The 21,641-nt window shown below is 48.0% G+C and overlaps 1 protein-coding gene across 5 annotated transcripts in view; it reads right to left on the bottom strand.

Moving 5' to 3' along the window:
* The window catches only part of Adgrg3 (adhesion G protein-coupled receptor G3), a 28,138-nt gene that overhangs the window by 1,454 nt on the left and 5,043 nt on the right, over nt 1–21,641 (bottom strand). For 2 of the 5 annotated variants that reach the window (NM_173036.3, XM_006531199.4), the window contains exons 3-11: nt 10,304–10,439; nt 8,701–8,847; nt 7,853–7,987; nt 7,317–7,356; nt 7,106–7,197; nt 6,859–6,971; nt 4,108–4,388; nt 3,854–3,947; nt 3,263–3,537 (exon numbers count right to left, since the gene is read on the bottom strand). In NM_173036.3, the coding sequence (NP_766624.3) occupies nt 3,263–3,537; nt 3,854–3,947; nt 4,108–4,388; nt 6,859–6,971; nt 7,106–7,197; nt 7,317–7,356; nt 7,853–7,987; nt 8,701–8,847; nt 10,304–10,439 (1,313 nt within the window). Of the gene's footprint in view, nt 1–3,262; nt 3,564–3,853; nt 3,948–4,107; nt 4,389–6,858; nt 6,972–7,105; nt 7,198–7,316; nt 7,357–7,468; nt 7,591–7,852; nt 7,988–8,700; nt 8,848–10,303; nt 10,440–21,641 lie in introns of all 5 variants that reach the window. The other 3 variants (XM_030243686.1, XR_387760.4, XM_006531198.3) reach the window with 3 other exon arrangements.

Raw genomic sequence — 21,641 nt, 5'->3', positions numbered from 1 at the left:
AGCCTGGTCTACAGAGTGAGTTCCAGGACAGCCAGGGCTACACAGAGAAACCCTGTCTCAAAAAACCAAAAGAAGAAGAAGAAGAAGAAGAAGAAGAAGAAGAAGAAGAAGAAGAAGAAGAAGAAGAAGAAGAAGAAGAAGAAGAAGAAGAAGAAGAAGAAGAAGCAGCAGCAGCAGCAGCCTCTCTTAACCTCTGGGATTTTTCCTAATGTGTGCTCGTGACTATTTTTCTAGGAACCACCTTAGATGACCCTAAAGCAAGTGTATGTGTGTGTGTGTGTTGTTTTTTAAGATTTAATTTTTTTTATGTGTGAACGTTTTGCCTGCATGTATGTATGTGTACCTGGTAGCTGCGAAAGCCAGAAGAGGGCATTGGAGTTCCTTGGATCTGGAATTATATACAGGAACCTCCTGTGTGGGTGTTGGGAACTAAACCTAGGATCTCTTCAAGACCAGCCTATTGCTTGTTTGATTTTTAAATTAATATAGAAAGTAGTAATTTTACTGTAGAATTTTCTTTACTTAAAGAAAATTGTCTTTATTTTGTGTATGAGTCTCTTGCCTCCATGAAAGTACACTGCATGGGCGCCTTGTGCCAGGGGGAGCCACGGAGAGCCACGGGGAAGCCAGGGGAGCCAGGGGGAGCCAGGGGGAGCCAGGGGGAGTCAGAGGTGGGCTGTGAAACTGTGAGAGCTAGGAACCAAATCTGGCTCCCCTGCAAGAGAAGCCAGTGCTCTCAAGCACTGAGCCACCTCTCCAGGGACCCCCTGTGGCATTTGTTTTGGTTGCCCCCCCCCAATCCACCCCACCCCGTCTCCCAGCTGTACCCTTCCCCTTCTAGTAGTCCCTGATCCACTTCCTCTGTAGTCCATTGCTTTCTCCCCACCCAATGGTCCCTTCCTAGTGTAATGACCTTTGCCTACACCACACATAATGCGTGTATAAACCTTAAAACTAGGTCCTTCACAGAGAGTATCTGTGGCGTTTGATTTCTACTGCAATCAATACAGCATCTGTAACAGAGTGGAGGCTGCTTTAGTAAGAACATGGCTCTTCACCTGGGCCAGCAGATGCCAATGTGTAACTTAGAAACAGGGTTAAAGTTTGGCATGTCTCCCCTTCGCTACCTTAAACTGGGTCAGACTGGCTTCAACTCTGCACACAGACATGGTAAACATTTAAGGAGTGTTTGTCTAAAAATGGCGACCCTCCCCTGGAGGCTGATGCAAAGAGTAGATTATTAACCAGCAGCTTTTGCAGGAGCTGGTTCCAGAGCAGAAAAGTGGTGCTGACGGTCTCCAGGGAAGACCTAACACCTCCAACCCTGCCTTTCTGACCTGTCCTTTTCTCTGAGTCTTCCTCTCCCATGGCCATCTGGGTCTAAGAAATGAGCAGCTTTTGACAAAAATTGAGAAGCTATGCCAAAGCAGGAGCCACTTTCTTATTGCAGACAGATCCCTGTGTAATTGTTCTAAGATAATGAATAACAGGGTCCTGGCTGTGTATGCTGCTTTCCCTGGCTTTTGTGCCCTCCCTGTATAACCCTGAGACTGGTATCACCTGAAGTCAGTGCAGGGAATGCTGTTTCTCCTGTTCCTCCAGGATAGCTATTCTCAATATACCCCCTTTCTATTTCACTGCTGGTTTTACTAGCCAGTTGACTGGGGCAAGTGTGTTCTACTGGGGACCTCTGGATCCGGCCTCTGGCCTAGGACTTTAGAACTATGCCCTATGTATTGAAGACCACACATAGGTCCCATTCATTGTGAAACATGGTATGAGGAGGGGACAAGGACCGGTCCTGACTTAGATAAATGAGAAACACAAGTACTGAATGTCTGCCTGACAGGCTGGGCAATGGTTAACAGTGACTGTCACCTTGATAGGACTTAGAATCACCTATGAGACACGCCTCTGATCCCCAGACTAAGTAACTGTAAGGGGGTTTCTAGATTAGCTAATCCAGGTGAAAAGGGCCATCCTAAAAGTTGGGGGCACCATTCCAAGGACCTGGGAGAAATATGAAAGAAGTTTGGGGACAGGGTTCAGTGCCTAAAGGCACTTAGCAGAAAACCTGACAACACGAGTTTCATTCCTGGGACCCTCATGGTGGAAGGAAAGAAGTGACTTCCACAGGCTGTCCTCTGACCTTCACAGAGATGCGTAAACAAACAAATACATAAATTTTAAAAACATAAATTTAAAAACTAAAAAGAGAAAGTGGCCCACCAGCATCCATCCATCCATCTGTCTGTCTGTCTGTCTGTCTGTCTGTCTGTCTCCTGAAGCACATATGGTATGACCAGCTGTGCCATGCCTTTCCTGTCATTGTATACTTTGCACTCTTGAAATGGGAGCCAAGAGAAGACCTTTATTTATTAAGTCACTTTTGTTGTGTATGGTGGTTTGAATAAATTTGGGCCCTATAGACTCTAGTATGTGAATGTTTGGCATTATTAAGAAGTGTAGCCTTGTTGGAGTAGGTGTGGCCTTGTTGGGGTGGGTGTGGCCTTGTTGGAGAAAATGGGTCACTGTGGGGTGAGCTTTGAGGTCTCCTAGTACGCTAGCTCCACCCAGTGTGGAACAGTCTCCTCCTGGCTGTCTTCATTCAGATCAAGATGTAGAACTCTCAGCTTCTCCAGCACCATGTCTGCCTGCACTCTACCATGCTTCCCACCATGATGATAATGGACTGAACCTTTGAAACTGTAAGCCAGCCCCAAGTAAAGGTTGGCCTTTAGAACAGAGTTTCCTTGGTCATGTTGTCTCTTCATAGCAGTGACACTCTAAGACAATGGGTATTTTGTTGCAGAAAACAAAACAAAACAAATACTTTAAAAGCTTCTTAAGGATTCTATGTCATGTCACATCAAATCTCATGACCCTGCCTTCCTAGTTAGAACTCGACAGAACTAGTCATCTGACTCAGAACACAGAGCCAGCAGCCATGTTAGGCAGCCAGAAAAGAACAAGAGAGAAGAGAGAAGAACAAGTTGTCACAGAGGCCGGACAAGAGACAATACTCAGCTCTAAAACAATAGGTGGGGACATCTGCTTTGATTTATGTGGCTTTTTCTGATCCTAGCCCCAAGACAACAACCACCCTTGCTGCCCTAGATCCCATAAGAATCTCAGGCATCTAAAATTAGCGTTTTGACTTGAGCTAGCTTCTATGGAATCCTGTGATCTGTAGAACACCCTCCCCAATTCCCAGTGCCCCTTAGTGCCAGTGAGGCAGCCTGTGGCCTCTCCGGACCCTCACCTTGTAGAGAGTTTAAGAGGGTGAAGACGTAGATGGTAGACAAGCCGAGGGGGGTGAGAACAGCCAGCCCCCAGGTCATGCCCACCAGACTGGAGAGGCCCAGCACGGTGAGGACCGACTTCCAGGTCGGCCCCTGTCCTTTGCCCGCTGTGACACTGGGCAGAGTGAAGATCTTCCAGGCCACCAAAGCCAGTACCACAGCACCGAAGAGGAAGGTAACAAGGAAGTAGCCGTGGACAGTAGCATAAAGAGCAGGCTCTTTCTGGAACCAGCACCTGCAGGAGGTGGATAGCCGCTGGGGCTGGGGAGGAAACCCCTGACCATTGAGCCCCAGGACACTTCCCCAGATGATCTGTAGTGACCAAGACGATGCCCCTCCCCCACCCCCCATTGCTGTTGGCTCTCCTGGGCCTCCTCCTTTATTTCCTTTCTGACTCCAGACTCCCATTTACCCACTGTACCACAAGCCAACTGGATCCGGCTATCCTCCCAGCCTTGACATTGCTGGCCTCTCCCTACGACCTCTTCCTCTCCCTCCCTCCAGTGAAACCAAAGGCCCCCATACCCTCTGCTCCCCTCAGCCCCACTCACAACTCCAGTGATGTGCGGTTCTCCTGGTCGCGAATGGTGTAAACTCCATAACTGTTGCTACTTCCAGCACCAATAACTACAAGAACAGGCAGGCCTGTGGACAAGGGGGAGGGGGCGAGTTGGCATTGCCAGTGTCCCCTTGATGGAGATTGCCTCCTGTTCCTCCAGATATCCATTGCTTGAGCTTTGGGCTTCCCTAGGCTCTTCCCTGTCAAACCCTCCAGCCTTCCTCTACTCCTCCAGCCTGTGCCTACCCCAGGCCAGCAGGCTCAGCTTCAGGAAATAGTGTCCAAAGTAGGTATTGAAGACTCTGATGGCCAGCAGGTAGAGGTGGAAGGCCTCCAGACCCATCCAGGTGAAGACACAGAGCAGAAAGTAGTGGAAAATGGCAGCTCGGACCCAGCAGGAGGCTGGGGGGCCTTGGGAGCTGCTCCCCACATTGATCAGGAAGGTAAGATTCAGGAGAAACAGGCTGATGCTCAGAGCCATGTGGATCTTAGGGGCATCTTCAGACTTGAACCTCTGCAGAGAGAACCTGGAAAGAATGGCTAGTGAGCAGGCCTGAGGAGCCACAGCCTATACGTGGTGCTCAGGCTGATCCATCTTCCTGCCTCGGTCCCGTGCCACCCACCATCAGCTGCTATCACCCTCATGGTCACTCCTGCCTGACCGTTCAGTTCCCACCTTTGCTAGGAGTCAGTGTGCAAACTCTTAGGTGCTAATCCACAAGCCCCTTCGTGGCTCTCTGGGCTCTGTGGATGCTCGCTGGGTCCTGCCAGCCTCACTGTTTGACAGATTCCTTAGATAAATTGTGTAACTGAGGAATTGACACTGAGGGTGGAGACTGTGTTCTCTACCAGTACTTGGCGGGGTGGGAGTGAGGAGGGGTGACATGGGTGTAGCTCCCAGGGGCTGAAGCCCAGGGCTTCTTAGTGACTGAGGCACAAAGGCACAGGGGAGGGACAGTAGGGATCCCTGGACTGGAAAATGGGAAGCCCAAAGATGTTCCAGGTGACAAAATTTGGAGCTGTGACGAAAGGATGGACCATCTAGTGATTGCCATATGCAGGAATCCATCCCATAATCAGCTTCCAAATGCTGACACCATTGCATACACTAGCAAGATTTTGCTGAAAGGACCCAGATATAGCTCTCTCGTGTGAGACTATGCAGGGGCCTAGCAAACACAGAAGTGGATGATCACAGTCAGCTATTGGATGGGTCACATGGCCCCCAATGGAGGAGCTAGAGAAATTATCCAAGGAGCTAAAGGGAACTGCAACCCTATAGGTGGAACAACAATATGAACTAACCAGTACCCCGGAGCTATTGACTCTAGCTGCATATGTATGAAAAGATGGCCTAGTCGGCCATCACTGCAAAGAGAGGCCCATTGGACTTGCAAACTTTATATGCCCCAGTACAGGGGAATGCCAGGGCCAAAAAGGGGGAGTGGGTGGGTAGGGGATTGGGGGGGGGGTGGGTATGGGGGACCTTTGGGATAGCATTGAAAATGTAAATGAGGAAAATACCTAATTAAAAAAAAAGAATGTTCCAGGTGGGTTCCAGTAAGCCTGGGCTCTAGGGGATAAGGATAGGCAACGATGAGCAGAGGCTGAACCCACAGGCTCCTTCAACTCAGCAGGTCTGAGGGTTTCTTGGTCAAATCCTGGCTCAGGACAGCCAAGTGACAGCACTATCTGGTCCTGTTTCTTTCCTGTGCCTGCTTCTTTTTGGAGAAGCTCATGTATCCCAGAAGGGGCATCCTTCCCCACACTTAGCCACAAGTAAGTGGCTTTGTCCCTTGTCACTTAAATGCATGAGTAGTCAAATGGCCAGCCTGTGTGTTCTACCCTGTAACCATAGTGGTCCAATTGGTCCTTGGCTTGTGATCAAAGTCAGACCCTAAAACAACTGAGTATTCATAAGCTAAACATGCACACACATGGAACACCCAGCATCTCAGGGGTATGAACCCTAGAGTCCTGTGCCCACAGGGACCACACACTTGGCTAATAGTCAACCATCTGTTGCAACTAGGACTACTCTGAACACTGGGCCATGTAGTTTTATTTAGACAGGACCTTGCAAACCATATCCCCACCATACACCACACACACACATACATGTGTATATATCCCCACCATACACCACATCCATATCCCCACCATACACCACACACACATATACATGTGTATGCCCATGCGTGCACATGTGCACATACACTATACACATGTGCACACACGCATATACATGTGTACACCCATACTACACACACACACACACACACACACACACACACACACACACGATCTCCAAAGTGGTGGAGCTGAAGGGGTCTTGAGACTACTTAGCTATTCTCTGCCACTGCCAACTTCCTGGCTTTGATGATATGCTATAGTTACATACGACATGACACTTGGGGAAGTTCCAGGAAGGAACCACAGACTGTCTGTGCTATTTTTGCAATTTTCAGTTAGTCTATAATTATTTCGAAATGTTTGTTCTCAAAGCCTTCAACTCTGGGGCTTCACTTTTGCTTGAATATCTAAGGAGCTGGGACCTGAGCCCGAAGTTCTCCAGGCACCAGGGTGAAATTAACATCCTGAGAGGAGAGAGAGCAAGCTGTGTAAGGAGAGACCAATCCCAGGGCAAGCTGTGAAGGGAGGGACCAATCCCAGGGCAAGCTGTGAAAGGAGGGACCAATCCCAGGGCAAGCTGTGAAGGGAGGGACCAATCCCTGGGGCTTCAGCTGGAGTCTTTAGTTCTTTCCCTGCCTGGAGGCCACATGATGTGAGTTTCCTAGTTCCACAAATCACTCATGCCCTGCGTGTTGGCCAATCTGAGTTGAATTTCTGCCTCTTTCAACTTCAACCCTATGTCCTACATTCTCAGAGAGCACACAAAAGGCCAGAGAAGACGATGAGAGGCCACAGAACAAAGACATCTTATCCCTATCCTGTACCTCCTTGAGGGCAGGAGGAAAAGGAGATGTCTTCACTCACCTGAAGGCAACATAGAGCACCATGGTGAAGGCCAGGAAGATCATGGAGACGGCACTGCCTGCCTGGGAGATGCGAGTGAGAGTCTGTGCCGTGGCCAGGTCCAAGATCGGCCTCTGTAGATGACCCCAAGTTCTGATCACATCACTGATGGGCCAGACCCACACATCTCCCAAACCCCAGCCAGCCCAGGCAGCCTCTCCCAGGGACAGAAGCTGGACCACTGCAATCAGGATGGATGGGCTGTTACCAGCAGCAAGGCGAAGAAGGTCAAGTGGTCGCAACGGCAGACAGTTCTCCCATCCCCGGGCACCGTGGAGCAGCCGTGGGAATCCCAGTCTCCTGTGGCCCACAGCAAAGTAAGAGCAGAGGAGGAGGGAGGGAGAGCCTGCCTCTGCCCTCACCCTCTGCCCCGTGGAAGCTTGCTCCTTTCTCATTCTAGAAACGTCTTCCAAACCTACCTTTAGCCATATCCCAGAATACACAGGTGAGGATCACGTTCTGAAACCAGAGAGTGGGAGTCAGAAGAGGAGGGAGGCAGGAAAGGGGGAGAGAAGAGAAGACGGGGCACCACCAGGGGTCTTGCCCTAAGAGGAAGCTCTCTGTAGCTTACATGGGGAGATCGACTCCATCGGTTGATGCTCCCTGGACCACTGTGCATGTAGGGTATACAACATGTATGGCACAAGAGGGTCTGCCTGTCTGTGCGTGCATGCCTGTCTTCAGGATCATTGCCTGGCAGGGGTGGAAAGCATGTATGCAGAGGGGTTCCCCAGGTCCCCACACATTTATGAACATGGGGTGGGAGGGTGTAGGGGGCACGTGTGTTCACGTGTGCAGGGCAGACAGATGTCTTTGGGCATTAACTGCATGAGCCAGATGGTTTCTTCTGCATGCACTTAGAAGGGTAAAGGGCACAGGGTCCCATGTGTGGCTTCTCAGAGCTCATGCACGGTATGCTCCACAGTAACTGCCAGGCCCCAGGCAGAAGACTCACAGGTGGTTGACGCTCATGGGAGAAGGTGATCTCTACAGGTTCCGACAGCCCGGTGGCGTGCATCTGGCCCACGCTCAAACCCACCATGCGGTTGTTCAACACGCTGCTGCCCTTGTCCTCAAGGAGCTTGGGGCCCTGAGAGGAGATTGGCAGGAAGCTAGCTATGGGATGGGCTGACCTTACCTGCCCTATCAAGGGGTCTTGGTAACTCTAAGACATGCCCTAGCCTGGGACATTAGGGGATCAGGGAGCCAGGGGCCACAGGCACCCTTCCTCCTACTGCTTTCTATAACACACTTGGGTGGGGCTAGGCAGGGCTGGCCTCTAGGTTCTATACTACCTTACTGAAAAGCCACCTTTGAACTGGAAGAGCTTGAGGCTAAGATCAGCCAGGAAATGAGGTCAATGCCAGTGAATGCCTCTAGGGGACAAGTGCTTCTAGATCCAAGGGAGCATATATGTAAACTTACATGGATGGGCACATGCCTCAGGAGCACACATCTGGCAGGCACTGGCAAGGGATAGTCATGTTTACCCATGTAAGCACAGTCACATCTGAGCACACCTGATTAAATGCACTCAGGAATATAGAAGGGTGTGTGTGTGTGTGTGTGTGTGTGTGTGTGTGTGTGTGTGTGTGTGTATGCATGTGCAAGAACATACAATCATGCATGTGCACACCTGGACATCATACACAGTCAGCAGGTGCTGATGTCAGGGTATCAGAATAGTCTTCAGGCCACAGACTGTAGAAGCAGTTCTTGGATGACCTGGCTGCCTTTGAGACAATCTCAGGGACCCTGAGCATTTAATACTGCAGCTTCCTGGGCTCCCAGCAAGCCTCTTACCTTAAAGACATTCCCTGCACCAATGTCTAGAACAGTTATGGCCAACCGGACTGCAGACCTGTTGCCAGGCAGGGCTCCAAACAGGCTCTTGGGAAGTCGGACTCCATCAGCAGGCTCGTCCTCACCCTGCATCACCTGCCTCGGGATCTGTAAGCATGGATCCAACAGCTCCCAACTCCCCCTTAGGATGCCAGCCCCAAGACAGATGCCACTACCACTCCAGTTGGGAGGAAAACTGTAGCAGGCCAAGTGGAGGGACAGCATCTGAGGACTTTTTAGCTCAGGGCTGGGGCACAGAGCACCTGGCTCAGTCCAGCCTCTGCTCCTTATGTTCTTGTCCCTTGGACAAGCATTAACAGTGGAGCCCCAGTTTTCCCATCACAGGAATCAGTAGAGCATGTCTACATTGGTACAGACACACTCTGCTTTTAAGTGTGTGTGTGTGTGTGTGTGTGTGTGTGTGTGTGTGTGCGCACGTGTGCACACGTGCGCGCACAATGAGGGATGTCCCAGAAAGAAGTGAGAGGAGAGTGGTGTGGGGGACTCGTGCTTACCTTGGCTGGGAAGCCCCTCCTGCCCAACAGTGAAGCGATTTAGAAACCAAGCATAGTTAGAACGTTAGAACAAACCTCTGCAGAAATCACCAGGCATTCTTTGTCTAGTGTCTGACCTCCTGGGCACCCTAGAGCTTCAGCCTGCATACACTAGCTCCCTGCTTCAGATGGATCCATGCTCATGGGACCAGGGGACCAGGGGTTGGGGCTGAAGCCCCAGTTTTCACCTTCCAGGTCTAGATCTTGTCAAAAAGGATGCATAGGTGATGTCTTGGCCCAGTGAGGCTCCTACCTAGAGGGCACTGCATCATAAGAGGCTCAGCCAGCTCCCTGGACCTCTACCCTCAACTTCCTCTCTGCAGGGATGCCCTGGACTTGTTGAGCCCTCGCTAGACCAAGAATGTCTTGGTTTTAACTCAGATGTTCTTTCCAATATGTTTATGGCTTGTTTTATTTTGTTGTTGTTTATATTTCTCTGGTTTGTTTTGAGAAAGAAGCTGTGCTGGCCTGGAGCTCAGGAGCAAGCCTCCTGCCTCTGCCTCCTGGGTGTTGGGAGGATAAGGATGCCTCATTCTTCTTGGTTTCTGACACTCTTGAAAGTGGGCAATACTCTCATCGTTTACACGTGAGAAAACCAAGGATCAGAAAAGTAGATGCGCCCACAAAGACAATGGCTGGTAAGGGCAGAGATGGGATTTAAATCTGGGCCAGCATATATGTAGACTCCTCCCACTCCATCTCTCTGAGGCCAAGCGTGCCCTTACTCTGACTTCACATGTGTGTTCTGGCAGAGAGGTTAATGGACAATTTAGGGTTGGTAGAATCCAGAGATTCATCTCCAGGTGGGGACCCGAGGACTCTAGGAGAGAGGAGACTCCCAGAGGACATCAAGGGCAGTGATAGGAGGACTGGTTCGTGGACCTCCCAGCATCCTGGCTGCTAACCCACCACCATTCCGCTCATGCAGTTAATCCACTGACTGCAATGCTGCATAGGACTTAGGAGGGATGGGCACCAGCAGAGGTCTGAGCCAACAAGAAGCTCTTCACCTGGGAAAGCATCAGAGAGTACAGCAGGTCTTCTGAGACATCCGTGCTGATGTTCTGGATCAATGCCTTAACAAAAGGCATGTCCACAGTCTCCATGGAATTCTCCAGCAGGTAGGACTCATAGTTCAACCAGTATCTGTAAAGGGAGCAAGGGATTGGGGGGGGGGAGGAGTTTACAGACTGAGCCATCCAGGCTCTTGGGGTGATAGCTAATCCAGAATACCAGAGACCCTGGGCTCTTAAGGTAAAGAAGAGCGACTTGGGAACTGACCCCGAAGGAGTCCGGATGAAGACAGGGTATCTATAGTGGTTTGAATAGATCTGGCCCCCATAGACTCATGTGTTTGACTATGCTTGGCCCAGGGAGTGGCACTATAAGGTGGTGTGGCCTTGAGGGAGGAAGTGTGTCACTGTAGGTGTGGGTTTTAAGACTCTCCTCTCAGCTGCTTGGAAGAGAGTCTTCTCATTGCCTTTGGAACAAGATGGAGAACTTTCAGCTCGTCCACCATGCCTGCCTGGATGCGGCCATGTTTCCTGCCTTGATAATAATGAATTGAACCTCTGAACCTGTAAGCCAGCCCTGATTAAATGTTGTCCTTTATAAGAGTTGCCTTGGTCATGGTGTCTCTTCACAGCAATGGAAACTGTAACGAAGCCTGTATCTTAAATGTTTGTCTCTAAACTGTTCCGTGTGTTTGAGTGTTTTGCCTGCATACGTATACCACTCGCATGCCTGGTGTCCTTGGAGTTCAGGAAAAGACATCAGATCTCTTGGCATTGGCATTAGGGATGGTTGTGAACCACCAAATGAGTGCTGGGAACCAAACCTGGGTCTGCAGGAGATCGATCAGTGCTCATAAGTGCTGAGGCATCATCTCTCCAGCCCATGCTTATCTTTTAGAATAGTAGCATGCCAGATATAATCCATACATTAACCATTTTAGCATGTAGTATTCAGTGGTATGGAGCACATCCACGAGGCTCTGAAACTATCACTACCTTTTTACTTTAGAACAGCCCCATTGTCATGGAAGGAAACCCAATGCTCACTACAAAGCTACCCTGTCCCCTTCTCCTGCCCCTGGAAACCACTAATCTAATTCGCTTTGTCTCCATAAATACCCCCTCTTCTTCTTTGGACAAGGTCTCATGTACCCTAGGCTGGACTTGTACTCAATATGCAGCCAAGGATGAACTGAACTCCTGATCCTGCAGCCTCCTCATCCTCGTCCTCCTCATCCTCCTCTTCCTCCTCCTCCTCCAGAGTGCAGGGATTACAGGTATGAGCTAATCACACCAGTTTCTCTGGGCCTTGTGCTTACCAGATAAGCACCTACCAACCTAGCCACATCCAGACCAAACGTCACCTGTTTTGAATTTATGGTTATATTGAAGCACATAGCATGTGGCCCTCCCAGTCCAGTTTCTTACACTTAGCCTATTGTTTCCACTCATCATTTCTGAAACCTGCATTGTGGTCTCAGTCCTTCTGGATGAAATGCAACCATCTAGAGATGGGCTTATAGATCTGTTCACCTGTCCAACGGTGGGCATATGTGTACATTGCCCCACTGATGAGCACACATGGCTCTTCATCACTGATGGACACATGGCTCTTGGCATCCAACCTCTGATGGACATACCGCTCTGCACATCCACCCATAAATGGGCATTTGACTATTTCCCATTGTGCTGGATAGTTTTTGTCAACTTAGAGTCACCTGGGAAGAGGCATTTGAACAATAAACTCCATTATCTTGTCCTGTGGGCATGTCTGTGGGGCATTTTCTTGATTAATGATCAAGGCAGACCCAATCCACTATGTGCAGTACCACCGCTGGGTATAAGAAAGCAAGCTGAATGGATCATGGGGAGCAAGTCAGTAAGGAGTGTCCTTTGCCACGTGCTCTGGTCGAGTCAGCTTGACAAGCCGAGAGGCTTGAAAGCTACTACTCTCGAGGCAAAAGAGGTTCACGGAAACTCGCTCTGGAGTCTGGCACGCTCTCTAAATTTTCCATTCCCGCGTTAGTCTAGTGGATGGATCCACATGCTCTCTTTATTATAAGTGCCTTTTAAGATTGAATTCTGACATAGCTAAAGCCTTCTGCCAATGTTCCAACAGTCCTAGAACGTCCTTGAGCTAGACAGTGACATTCAGAATAGCCTCTGGTATTACACTATCAATAAAAGCCAAGTCGCTCCCATATACAGGAATTTACAATGGTTTAGGAAGTAGATCGGGCTGTGGTTTTAGAGTATTGCATTATTCATGAGATGGTTAGCTAGAACGGAACTCCCTAGTTAGAACCATGACTTGGGTGTGAAAGCCCTTGCCCTAGGAGAGTAAAGACCTCACACCTGGCTTCTAAGACTATAGCTGAGTTACACCCATACACACACACACACACACACACACACACACACACACACACACACACATATTTACAATGTCCTAAGGGGAAGGTGGACTATACAATAGACTAAAATAGGAACTATGGCAAGGGCACGAAGCCCTTGACCCTGGCTTCTAAGATTAAGGGAATCTTAGGTGGAGTCCTTTTTGATCCCAGTTGTTAACAATGAATTCTATCCCAGGTGGTTCCTGTTAGACCTTCTGTGTTTGCATTCCTCTGTTTTATGTAAGAATCCAGTAACCTCTTTGTACCTTGCTGGTGTGTCACCCAACTTCCTTATTGTCTTCTGCATAAAAAGTCTGATGCTCGATTTGACATTACATTCAGATCCAACACAACCTCTCCTGTGTGCATCTGTCTGCCATTCATCCCATCCGACGCTTTGCCCACCTGCCCCAGAGACCCGTTCCACGCTGACAAGAGGGCCCAGAGGGTCTGAGGCAGTCCTTTAATTTTTTCTGCTTCTGTCCCTGCCTCTGGGTTCCTGCTTGAGTTCTAGACCTGATTTCCCTCAGTGTGAAGGACTGTGATGTGGATGTAGAAACAAAATGTAATGGTTTGAATATGCTTGGCTCAGGGAGTGGCACTATTTGGAGGTGTGGCCTTGTTGGGGTAGGCGTGTCACTGTGGACATGGGCTTTAAGACCCTCAGCCATCATTTGAGACCATTATTTAAGACCATCATTTGGGCTGTGGTGTTTCCTTTCAGCTACTGTGAGTAGTGCTGCTGTGTGAACCCATGTGTGAGCCTTCATAGAAGACTTAGTTTAAATTCCCTTGGCACACACCCATGAGTAGAGTTGTTAGGTCATATGATAGTTCTCCAGATAGCTTCTCCTTCAGCTGCTGAATGGTGTTCCATAACAGCTGCACTATCACACCCATACCTACAGTGTATGAACATTCTGCCAGCTCCACAGCCTTGCCAACACAAGGGGTTTGTTTTACTTTTTTTTTTTTTTTTTTTTTTTTTGAGACAGAGTTTCACTGTGTAGCCCTGGCTGTCTTGGAACTCACTCTGTAGACTAGGCTGGTCTCGAACTCAGAGATCTGCCTTCCTCTGCCCTCTGAATGCTGGCATTAAAGGTGTGCAATACCATGCCCAGCTTTGGATTATTGTTTTTTAACTGTACCTTACAGGTACAAAGAGGTGGCTTCTGGTGGCTTTGATTTGCACCTCTTTACTGACCAGTGATGCTGAACATCTTCTCACACACTTTTGGCTTTGTATATTTTATTTGAATAAATCTCTTTGACACATTTATTGAGTGTCAATTATATAGTAGAAATTCAGGGGCTGGTGTGATGGCTCAGTGGGTAAGAGTACCCGACTGCTCTTCCAAAGGTCCAGTGTTCAAGTCCCAGCAACCACATGGTGGCTCACAACCATCCATAACGAGATCTGACGCCCTCTTCTGGTGCGTTTGAAGACAGCTACAGTGTACTTACATATAATAAATAAATAAATCTTAAAAAAAAAAAAAAAGAAATTCAGTATTTGAAAGCTGAGCCACAACAAAAAGAAAGAGAGGAAATGGGGTGGGGAAGAAAGCTGGGCCATAGAACAGGAAGATGCCTCTGTGGACAAAGACTCATGTCGAGCAAGCCCGATGACCTGAGTTTGATTCCCAGAACCCACATAAAGGTGGAAATGGAGAGCTGACTGGATAAAGTTGTCCTCTGACCCCCCCATAAGTGTGCAATGGTATGCATGGCCCTGCCCATGTCATAAACACAATAATAAACACATTTTTTACTTTTTTGTTTTGTTTTCGAGATAGGGTTTCTCTGTGTGTAGCCCTGGCTGTCCTGGAACTCACTCTGTAGACCAGGCTGGCCTCGAACTCAGAAATCTGCCTGCCTCTGCCTCCCAAGTGCTGGGATTAAAGGCATAAATTACCACTGCCCGGCCATTTTTTTTTACTTTTTTAAAGATAGGTCTTATTATGTAGCCTTGGCTGGGCTGGAACTCACTATGTAGATGTGACATGTGTGACCCAAACCCACATCCTAAACATAATAATAAAATTTTTATTTTTTAAAAGATAGGTTTTGTTATGTAGCCTTGGCTGGACTGGAGCCCACTATGTAGACCAGGCTAGCCTTAAATTCATAAAGATACACTAGCCTTTGCCTCCCAAGTTCTGGGATTAAAGGCATGTGCCACTGTGTCTGGCATAAATGATTGTTTGTTTGTTTGTTTGTTCATGGGAACTGGCCTTTAGGGAGCAAATGGTATTAGGGGCAAACAAAATATGGGCTTCTGGGCTGGAGAGATGGCTCAGTAGTTAAGAGCACCGACTGCTCTTCCGAAGGTCCTGAGTTCAAATCCCAGCAACCACATGGTGGCTCACAACCATCCATAATGAGATCTGATGCCCTCTTCTGGTGCATCTGAAGACAGCTACAGTGAACTTGGATATAATAAATAAATCTTTAAAAAAAGGGGGGGGGGGCTTCTTCTACAGGAGGCACTTGGAGCCGCTCTCCGTGGTGCTGAAATTTAGAACGGTCCTCGCGCTTGGGTTCCTCCCTAACCCTGGGCCCTAATTGCTGCTTTCTTAGTACTGAGATCAGAGCCCTGTATGGCTGCTTCTTACTTAAAACCATTTTAATTACCTTCATTTATTTGTTTATTGCATTGTATGCCATACTTTGCATCTGAGGTCAGAGGACAACTGCAGGGAAGGGTTCTGACACTCTTTTATGTGGGTTCTAGGAATTGAAGTCAGGTTGTCAAACTTGTGTTGAGAGCCTTTGCCTGCTGAGCCATTCCTCCAGAACCCTCCCCACTCCGACCTGTTTTTTAATATGGCCCTGGAGCTCTCGGGTCCTCTGTTTGTATGAACTTCACTGATTGGGCCATCTCCCCGCCCTCCACTATTCACTTGTCCTAGAAACTCTGATTAGGTGATGGCTCAGTCCAGACTGAGTCCATGAAAGGGAGTAGCTATGGAGACAAAAGGAGTTCTCTCTCTCTCTCTCTCTCTCTCTCTCTCTCTCTGTGTGCGTGTGCATGTGTGTGTGTGCATGTGTGTTGTGTGCGCGTGTGTGTGTGTGCATGTGCGTGTGCATGTGTGTGTGCATGTGTGTGTGTGATACAGGATCTCAGGCATGCTAGGCAAGTGCTCTACCAATAAACTACAGCCCAGTTTTGCCTCTGTTTTTAAATAGCCATAGTTATCAAGAAGGGAAGGCTCTATAGAGAAAACAAAAGATGAATTGTAGGATAGAAAAGTAAACCATATAACTATATTCAAGTCATATTTGAGACAGCAGAAGAAGACCACTGACCAGAAACAGAGGGCTGAGGCTGTCAGAATTCATTGAGCAACACAGATTATCCAGCTTTGACTGCTAGAGAACTGTTGGCTTTTATTGGTACCAAATAAAATAGGAAATTTTAGAAGCATTAAGATTTTTGTTGCTACAAAAAAAGATGACTGAATATTTGCTTATATGATGTGTTCCTACCTTGTGATCTTTCTCACCTTTGCAAACCAGCTCAATCCAGGGTCCTAAGGAAGAGTCCCCAGTATGGCTCTCAGATATAGTAAATTCTTAGTATTGTCTGTTGCTTTGGTGCCTTCCCTTTCTCTTCTATGAGACCGGCCTGGGCTGGCCTCAAGCTCACAGCCCTCCTCTTCCATCTCCTGAGGCTGGGATTACAGACCCACCCCCACACGGGAGCTGCCAATCATCCTGAGTGTGAGTGCGGTGCTCCCATTCAGAAGTATCCGCACAGCCACTCCTCCAGTCCCTGCGTGGATTCAATCCGGACATCTGCCTCATGCCAAGCTGCTCCCAGTGACCACTCTCCAAGAGGATAGATAAAAGCAAGCTACTTGACAGACCCCTGGCCCCTATACCCTATATGAACCATGTAGGTACATTGAGGTGACTCCCATCTGTCTGAAAGTGACCTGAAAGTTCTGAAAAAGAAACCAGAAGAAGGAAGGAGGAAGAGAAGGAGGGAAAGAAGGAGGGAGGAAAGGAGGAAGAGAGAGGGAGACAGAGACACAGACACAGAGAGAGAACCATTTTAACCAAAGAAAATCTCCAGGGGCTGGAGAGATGGCTCAGCTGTTAAAAGCACTGACTGCTCTTCCCAAGGTCCTGAGTTCAAATCCCAACAACCACATGGTGGCTCACAACCATAGTGAGATCTGAAGCCCTCTTCTGGTGCATCTGAAGATAGCTACAGTGTACTTAGGTATAATAATAAATAAATCTTGGGCTGGTGAGATGCCTCAGCAGGTAAGAGCACTGACTGCTCTTCCAAAGTTCCTGAGTTCAAATCCCAGCAACCACATGGTGGCTCACAACCATCTATAATAAGGAAAAAAGAAAAAAATGAAAAAAAGAAACTCTCCAAAACGGTCAGTGAGCACATACAAAGATGTTGAAGTTCATTGTTCATGACAAAATGCCAGCGGGAAGCTCAGGTGATGTCCTCTACACTCGAGTGGCCAGAAATACACGAGGTTCTGCTGACAGGATGCAAATGGCACCACCACTTTGGGAAACAGTCCGATAGTCTTTTATGGAGCTCAGCATACATCCAGTGTATATTCCAGCAATTCTGTTCCCAGGCAGAGATCCCCCCCACCAAATGGTAACATATGGACTCAAAGACTTGAATTAAAACATTCCTGGGAACAGTATTCAGACTCATCAAGATCCGGCACCAAGTCAAATGCCCATCAATCGGCACATGGACAACATAATGCAATCTATTTGCATGGAGAGAGAGAGAGAGAGAGAGAGAGAGAGAGAGAGAGAAGAAGAAGGAGGAGGAGGAGGAGGAGGAGGAGGAGGAGGAGGAGGAGGAGAAAACAACAACTGGGGCATAGGCATGTTGATAAGGGGAAAATTATGTGTTACCTGAGAACAAGAAAAGTTAAAATAAATAAATAAAATAAATAAAGCACTGGGGTATAGAACAGTAGCCACAGGGTACCGTTGTTATCGTGTGCTTTGCCTGAGAGACACAGTTTAAAAGGAAAACTATTTGTTTCGGCTCATGGCTTCAGAGGGCTCAGCCCACAGTTCAGCACCTTTCCTGTTTCTCTGCCGTGGTGAGGCAGGAAGTCATGGCGATGTATGGAAGAGGCTGCTCCCGTTATTGCTGCTGGGGAGCAGAGAGCTTAATAGGAAGTGGACAGGGCCAGGCGGTACCTTTCCAAGGGATGCCTCCACGTAGGCTACCTTCCCAGTTCCACTCTCCTGTCCCCAGCAGTTTATGCAGGGTTTGGATCCATGAGTATGTTGAACCATTGATAAGGTCAGAGGTATGCTCTGTGGTTTTCTAGTTGCTCAGCAGAATCACATTGACTGTCAAGAGTCACCATCAAGGGCTGGAGAGATGGCTCAGTGATTAAAAGCATTTGTTGCTCTTGCAAAAGACACATATATATACGGTGGTTCACAACCATTCATAACTCCAGCTCCAATGGATCTGGTGCCCTCTTCTGGCCTCCGCAGGTATTGCATGTGTATGGTGCACATACACATGTTAGCAAAACACACAAAATTAAAATATATAAATCTAGAAAAAATCTAAAAATAAATAAAAATAAAAATCATGATTGCCACTTGGAGGAGTGTTACTTGGGGGAGGCATGAGAGGCCTTCTGTGAGACTAGAAACATTTTTTTTTTCAGCTTTCTGAGTGAGGGGTCAGAAGGATGTGTGTGGTCACATTGCACACCCTTTGAGACAGGAGCTGAAAGAGGCCAGAACCGGTTATCAGGTCCCCTGCAACAGAAGTTACAGGTGGCTGGGAGCCATCTGGTGCAGGGACTTTAGCTCGAATCATCTGCAAGAGCAGCAAGTCCTCTTTGCTCCGAGCCACCCTCTCTAGCTCTGAGATTTGTGCATTTAAATATAACAAAATTATTATTATTATTATTATTATTATTATTATTATTATTATTATTATTATTTCCCCCCAGTGTATCTATTATTTAAGAACCATGGCTTTGGGCTTCTGATTCTGTTTTTTGTTTGTTTGTTTGTTGTTTTTGTTTTTTGAGACAGGGTTTCTCTGTATAGCCCTGTCTGTCCTGGAACTCACTCTGTAGATCAGGCTGGCCTTGAACTCAGAAATCCTTCTGCCTCTGCCTCCCGAGTGCTGGGACTAAAGGCGTGTGCCACCACGCCCGGCTGGGCTTCTGATTCTGAATCAGGAAGTTGTTTATTTTCCTAGAATACATGGAGAAGCCAAGTCATACATGACGATTGTGGCACGCTGTCAACAGTAGCTAGGACAGGAACGACCTTGAGGTGACATCCAGTAGAAAACCATGAATATGAGGTTCAGCGCCTGTGGCCTCTCTTCTCCTAGGGACATCTGTTCTTCCTAAGCTCTTTCTACTGCGAGTTTGAATTACTGATGAATGGAGGTCACTGCTGGTCACAAAACACACCTTACTGGTCACAGCAGGAATGGACCGTAAGAGCACATTAAGGGAAGGAAGCTACTGTTTGGCTTCCTGTGTGTCATCAGGACAGTCATGTGCAGGGGAAGAATGTAGCTCAGCGCTGACTATGGTCTGGGTGAGATGAGACTCTGCCCACAGACAGGCACAAGGGCTACAGAGCCACAGCAGGGCATCAGGGTCTCAGGGGATGTGTGTAAAGGAAGAGAAGCAAACCTGAGACCCCACAGCCCTTAACAAACAGCAAGTTTTTCCTCTGTCTGCTCCTTTCTTGTCAGATCTTAGACCCGTGAGCAAGGAAGCCACGAAGCTTTTGAAGAAACCAGAGGAGGAGCATTCTTCTGGTCTTGGTGTAGAAAGCAATTGTTTTTATTGTTTTGTTCTCTTCTCTTTTTGTCTGTGAGAGTCTAGTCTTATCTAGGTTAGGCTGGCCTCATTCACCAAGTACCTGAGGATGGACTTGGTCTCTTTGATCCTCTGCTTCCACCTCCTGAATTTGGGGATTAAAGATGTTTCAACAGCCATGCCTGCCTAGTTTAGAATAGAAAACAGACAGAGAAGAGCAGAACAGAACAGAGTAACAGGCAATAGGGCTGGTGAGATGGCTCAGGGAGCAGGTGTTTGTCACAAGTCTCAGAACATATGTAAAGGTGGAAGGAGAGAACTGACTTCGAGAATATGCTGTGGCATGTTAGTTCCCCCACATCATGCATACACACACACTCACACACACACACACACATGCTGTGGCATGTTAGTTCCCCCACATCATGCATACACACACACACACATGCACACACACACACACACACACACACACACACACACACACGCATGCACGCACGCGCGCACACACACACCAATACTTAAAGTAAATCTAAAGATCTGATCGATTACACTAACTAAAATTAAAACCTTTAGCAGTGGTCAAAAGACAGTGCTGCGGAAGTGAACGGGAAGCCCATGAAAAGGAAGATTATTCTCTATGTGTATTCACGAAGACGCATGCAGAACAAATAAAGGATCCCCAAAATCACTATGGAAAATTCCAACAGCTTTATAGACCAATAAACAGAAATAGAGATGTTAAGATATGAAAGAAATAACTGGAGGCGCTTGACGTCGGTCATCACAGTCACCTCGAGGTGCACTAGAAACCCTTAAGGATGGCTAAAGGAGAAAGGCAGACAAGACCAGGGGTTGTCAAGGCCACGGGGCAACTGGAATGTCACCTTCTGCCTGCAGGAGTGAAATCTGATCTGACTACTCTAGCCTGTTTCTGCTAGAGTTAATCCCACCCCGCCCCCCCAAGTCACGAATTCCAAGCCTAGGAATACAAGTTCACAACAATACATGACCAAGAACGTCCAAAAGCAGGAGCCACCCACACCACAAAATAAGTTGTCAGTTATATGTCCTGTAAGATGCTAAAAAGATACACATCCGGATGAAGATGGCAGCCGTCTCTGGCTGATGGGTTAAGGGAAATTCTCACTTCCTTTCTATAGCGAATTCCCAATGAATATGTATCACCGTTTGTCATCGTTTGTTTTCTGAGACAGGCTCTCTCTGTGCAGCCCTGGCTGTCCTGGAACTCACTCTGTAGAGCAGGCCTTGAACTCAGGGATCTACCTGCTCTGCCTTAATGCCATGCACCATCATGCCCACCATGTGCTACTTTTATAATCAAGACAGCCGTTGAAATAAAGCACACTAACATTTCTTGAGCTCCTGCTATCTGCTAATAACTCCTCCCTCAGTGATACTATGAGGAAGCCTGAGAGGTTGGGAGCAGGCACTTGAGGGCATGGCGTTCTGACAGTGAGGATGGCGGGGTTACCATGGCTCTCAAGTGCAGAATTATTTAGCCTCCACCATCATCCTGTAAATCCCATTTTACAGACAGGTATACTGGAAGCCACCTGAGCACTGGCAGTCTGGGTCCAGCCTGTCACATCAAGTGCCTCCGCTGAGACTTCTATATCAGCTCCTATCAATTTTGCCTCCTACCTGCTGTGTAACCACAGGCAAGTTATTCACAGCATAGAGCCTCAGTTTGCTCATCTGAGAATGGGTTGATAACAGGACCTACCTCAGGGCATTTTTCATGGTCCTCATAGGTTCATGTGTTTCAATATTTCAACCTCCTCTGGTGTACTGTTTTCAGAGATCATGGAGCCTTTGAGAAGCTGGGTCTAGGTGGCATATGTAGAAGGATAGCCAGAGCTGCTTCCCATTCTCTTCTGCTTCTGTGTTCCTCCCTGACAAGGTGTGTATGAGCTCATCATGCTGTAAGCCTCTGCTGCCGGGGACGGAGCCTCTCCATTCACCATGCCCTCCCCTCCCTTAGGCTGCTCCTGCCATGTACCCAGTTACAGCTGCAAGAGAAGTAGCTGAAGATAGTGTTGTTATGAAGAGAAAAGGGCAAACTGAAGGGATGGAGTGGAACCGGACCACACCCTTCAGTCCCAAGTATGGAGAGGG

The sequence above is a fragment of the Mus musculus genome, chromosome 8 (genome assembly GCF_000001635.26).
Source record: "Mus musculus strain C57BL/6J chromosome 8, GRCm38.p6 C57BL/6J".
NCBI lineage: Eukaryota > Metazoa > Chordata > Mammalia > Rodentia > Muridae > Mus > Mus musculus.
This window is presented reverse-complemented; position numbering and strand designations above follow the sequence as displayed.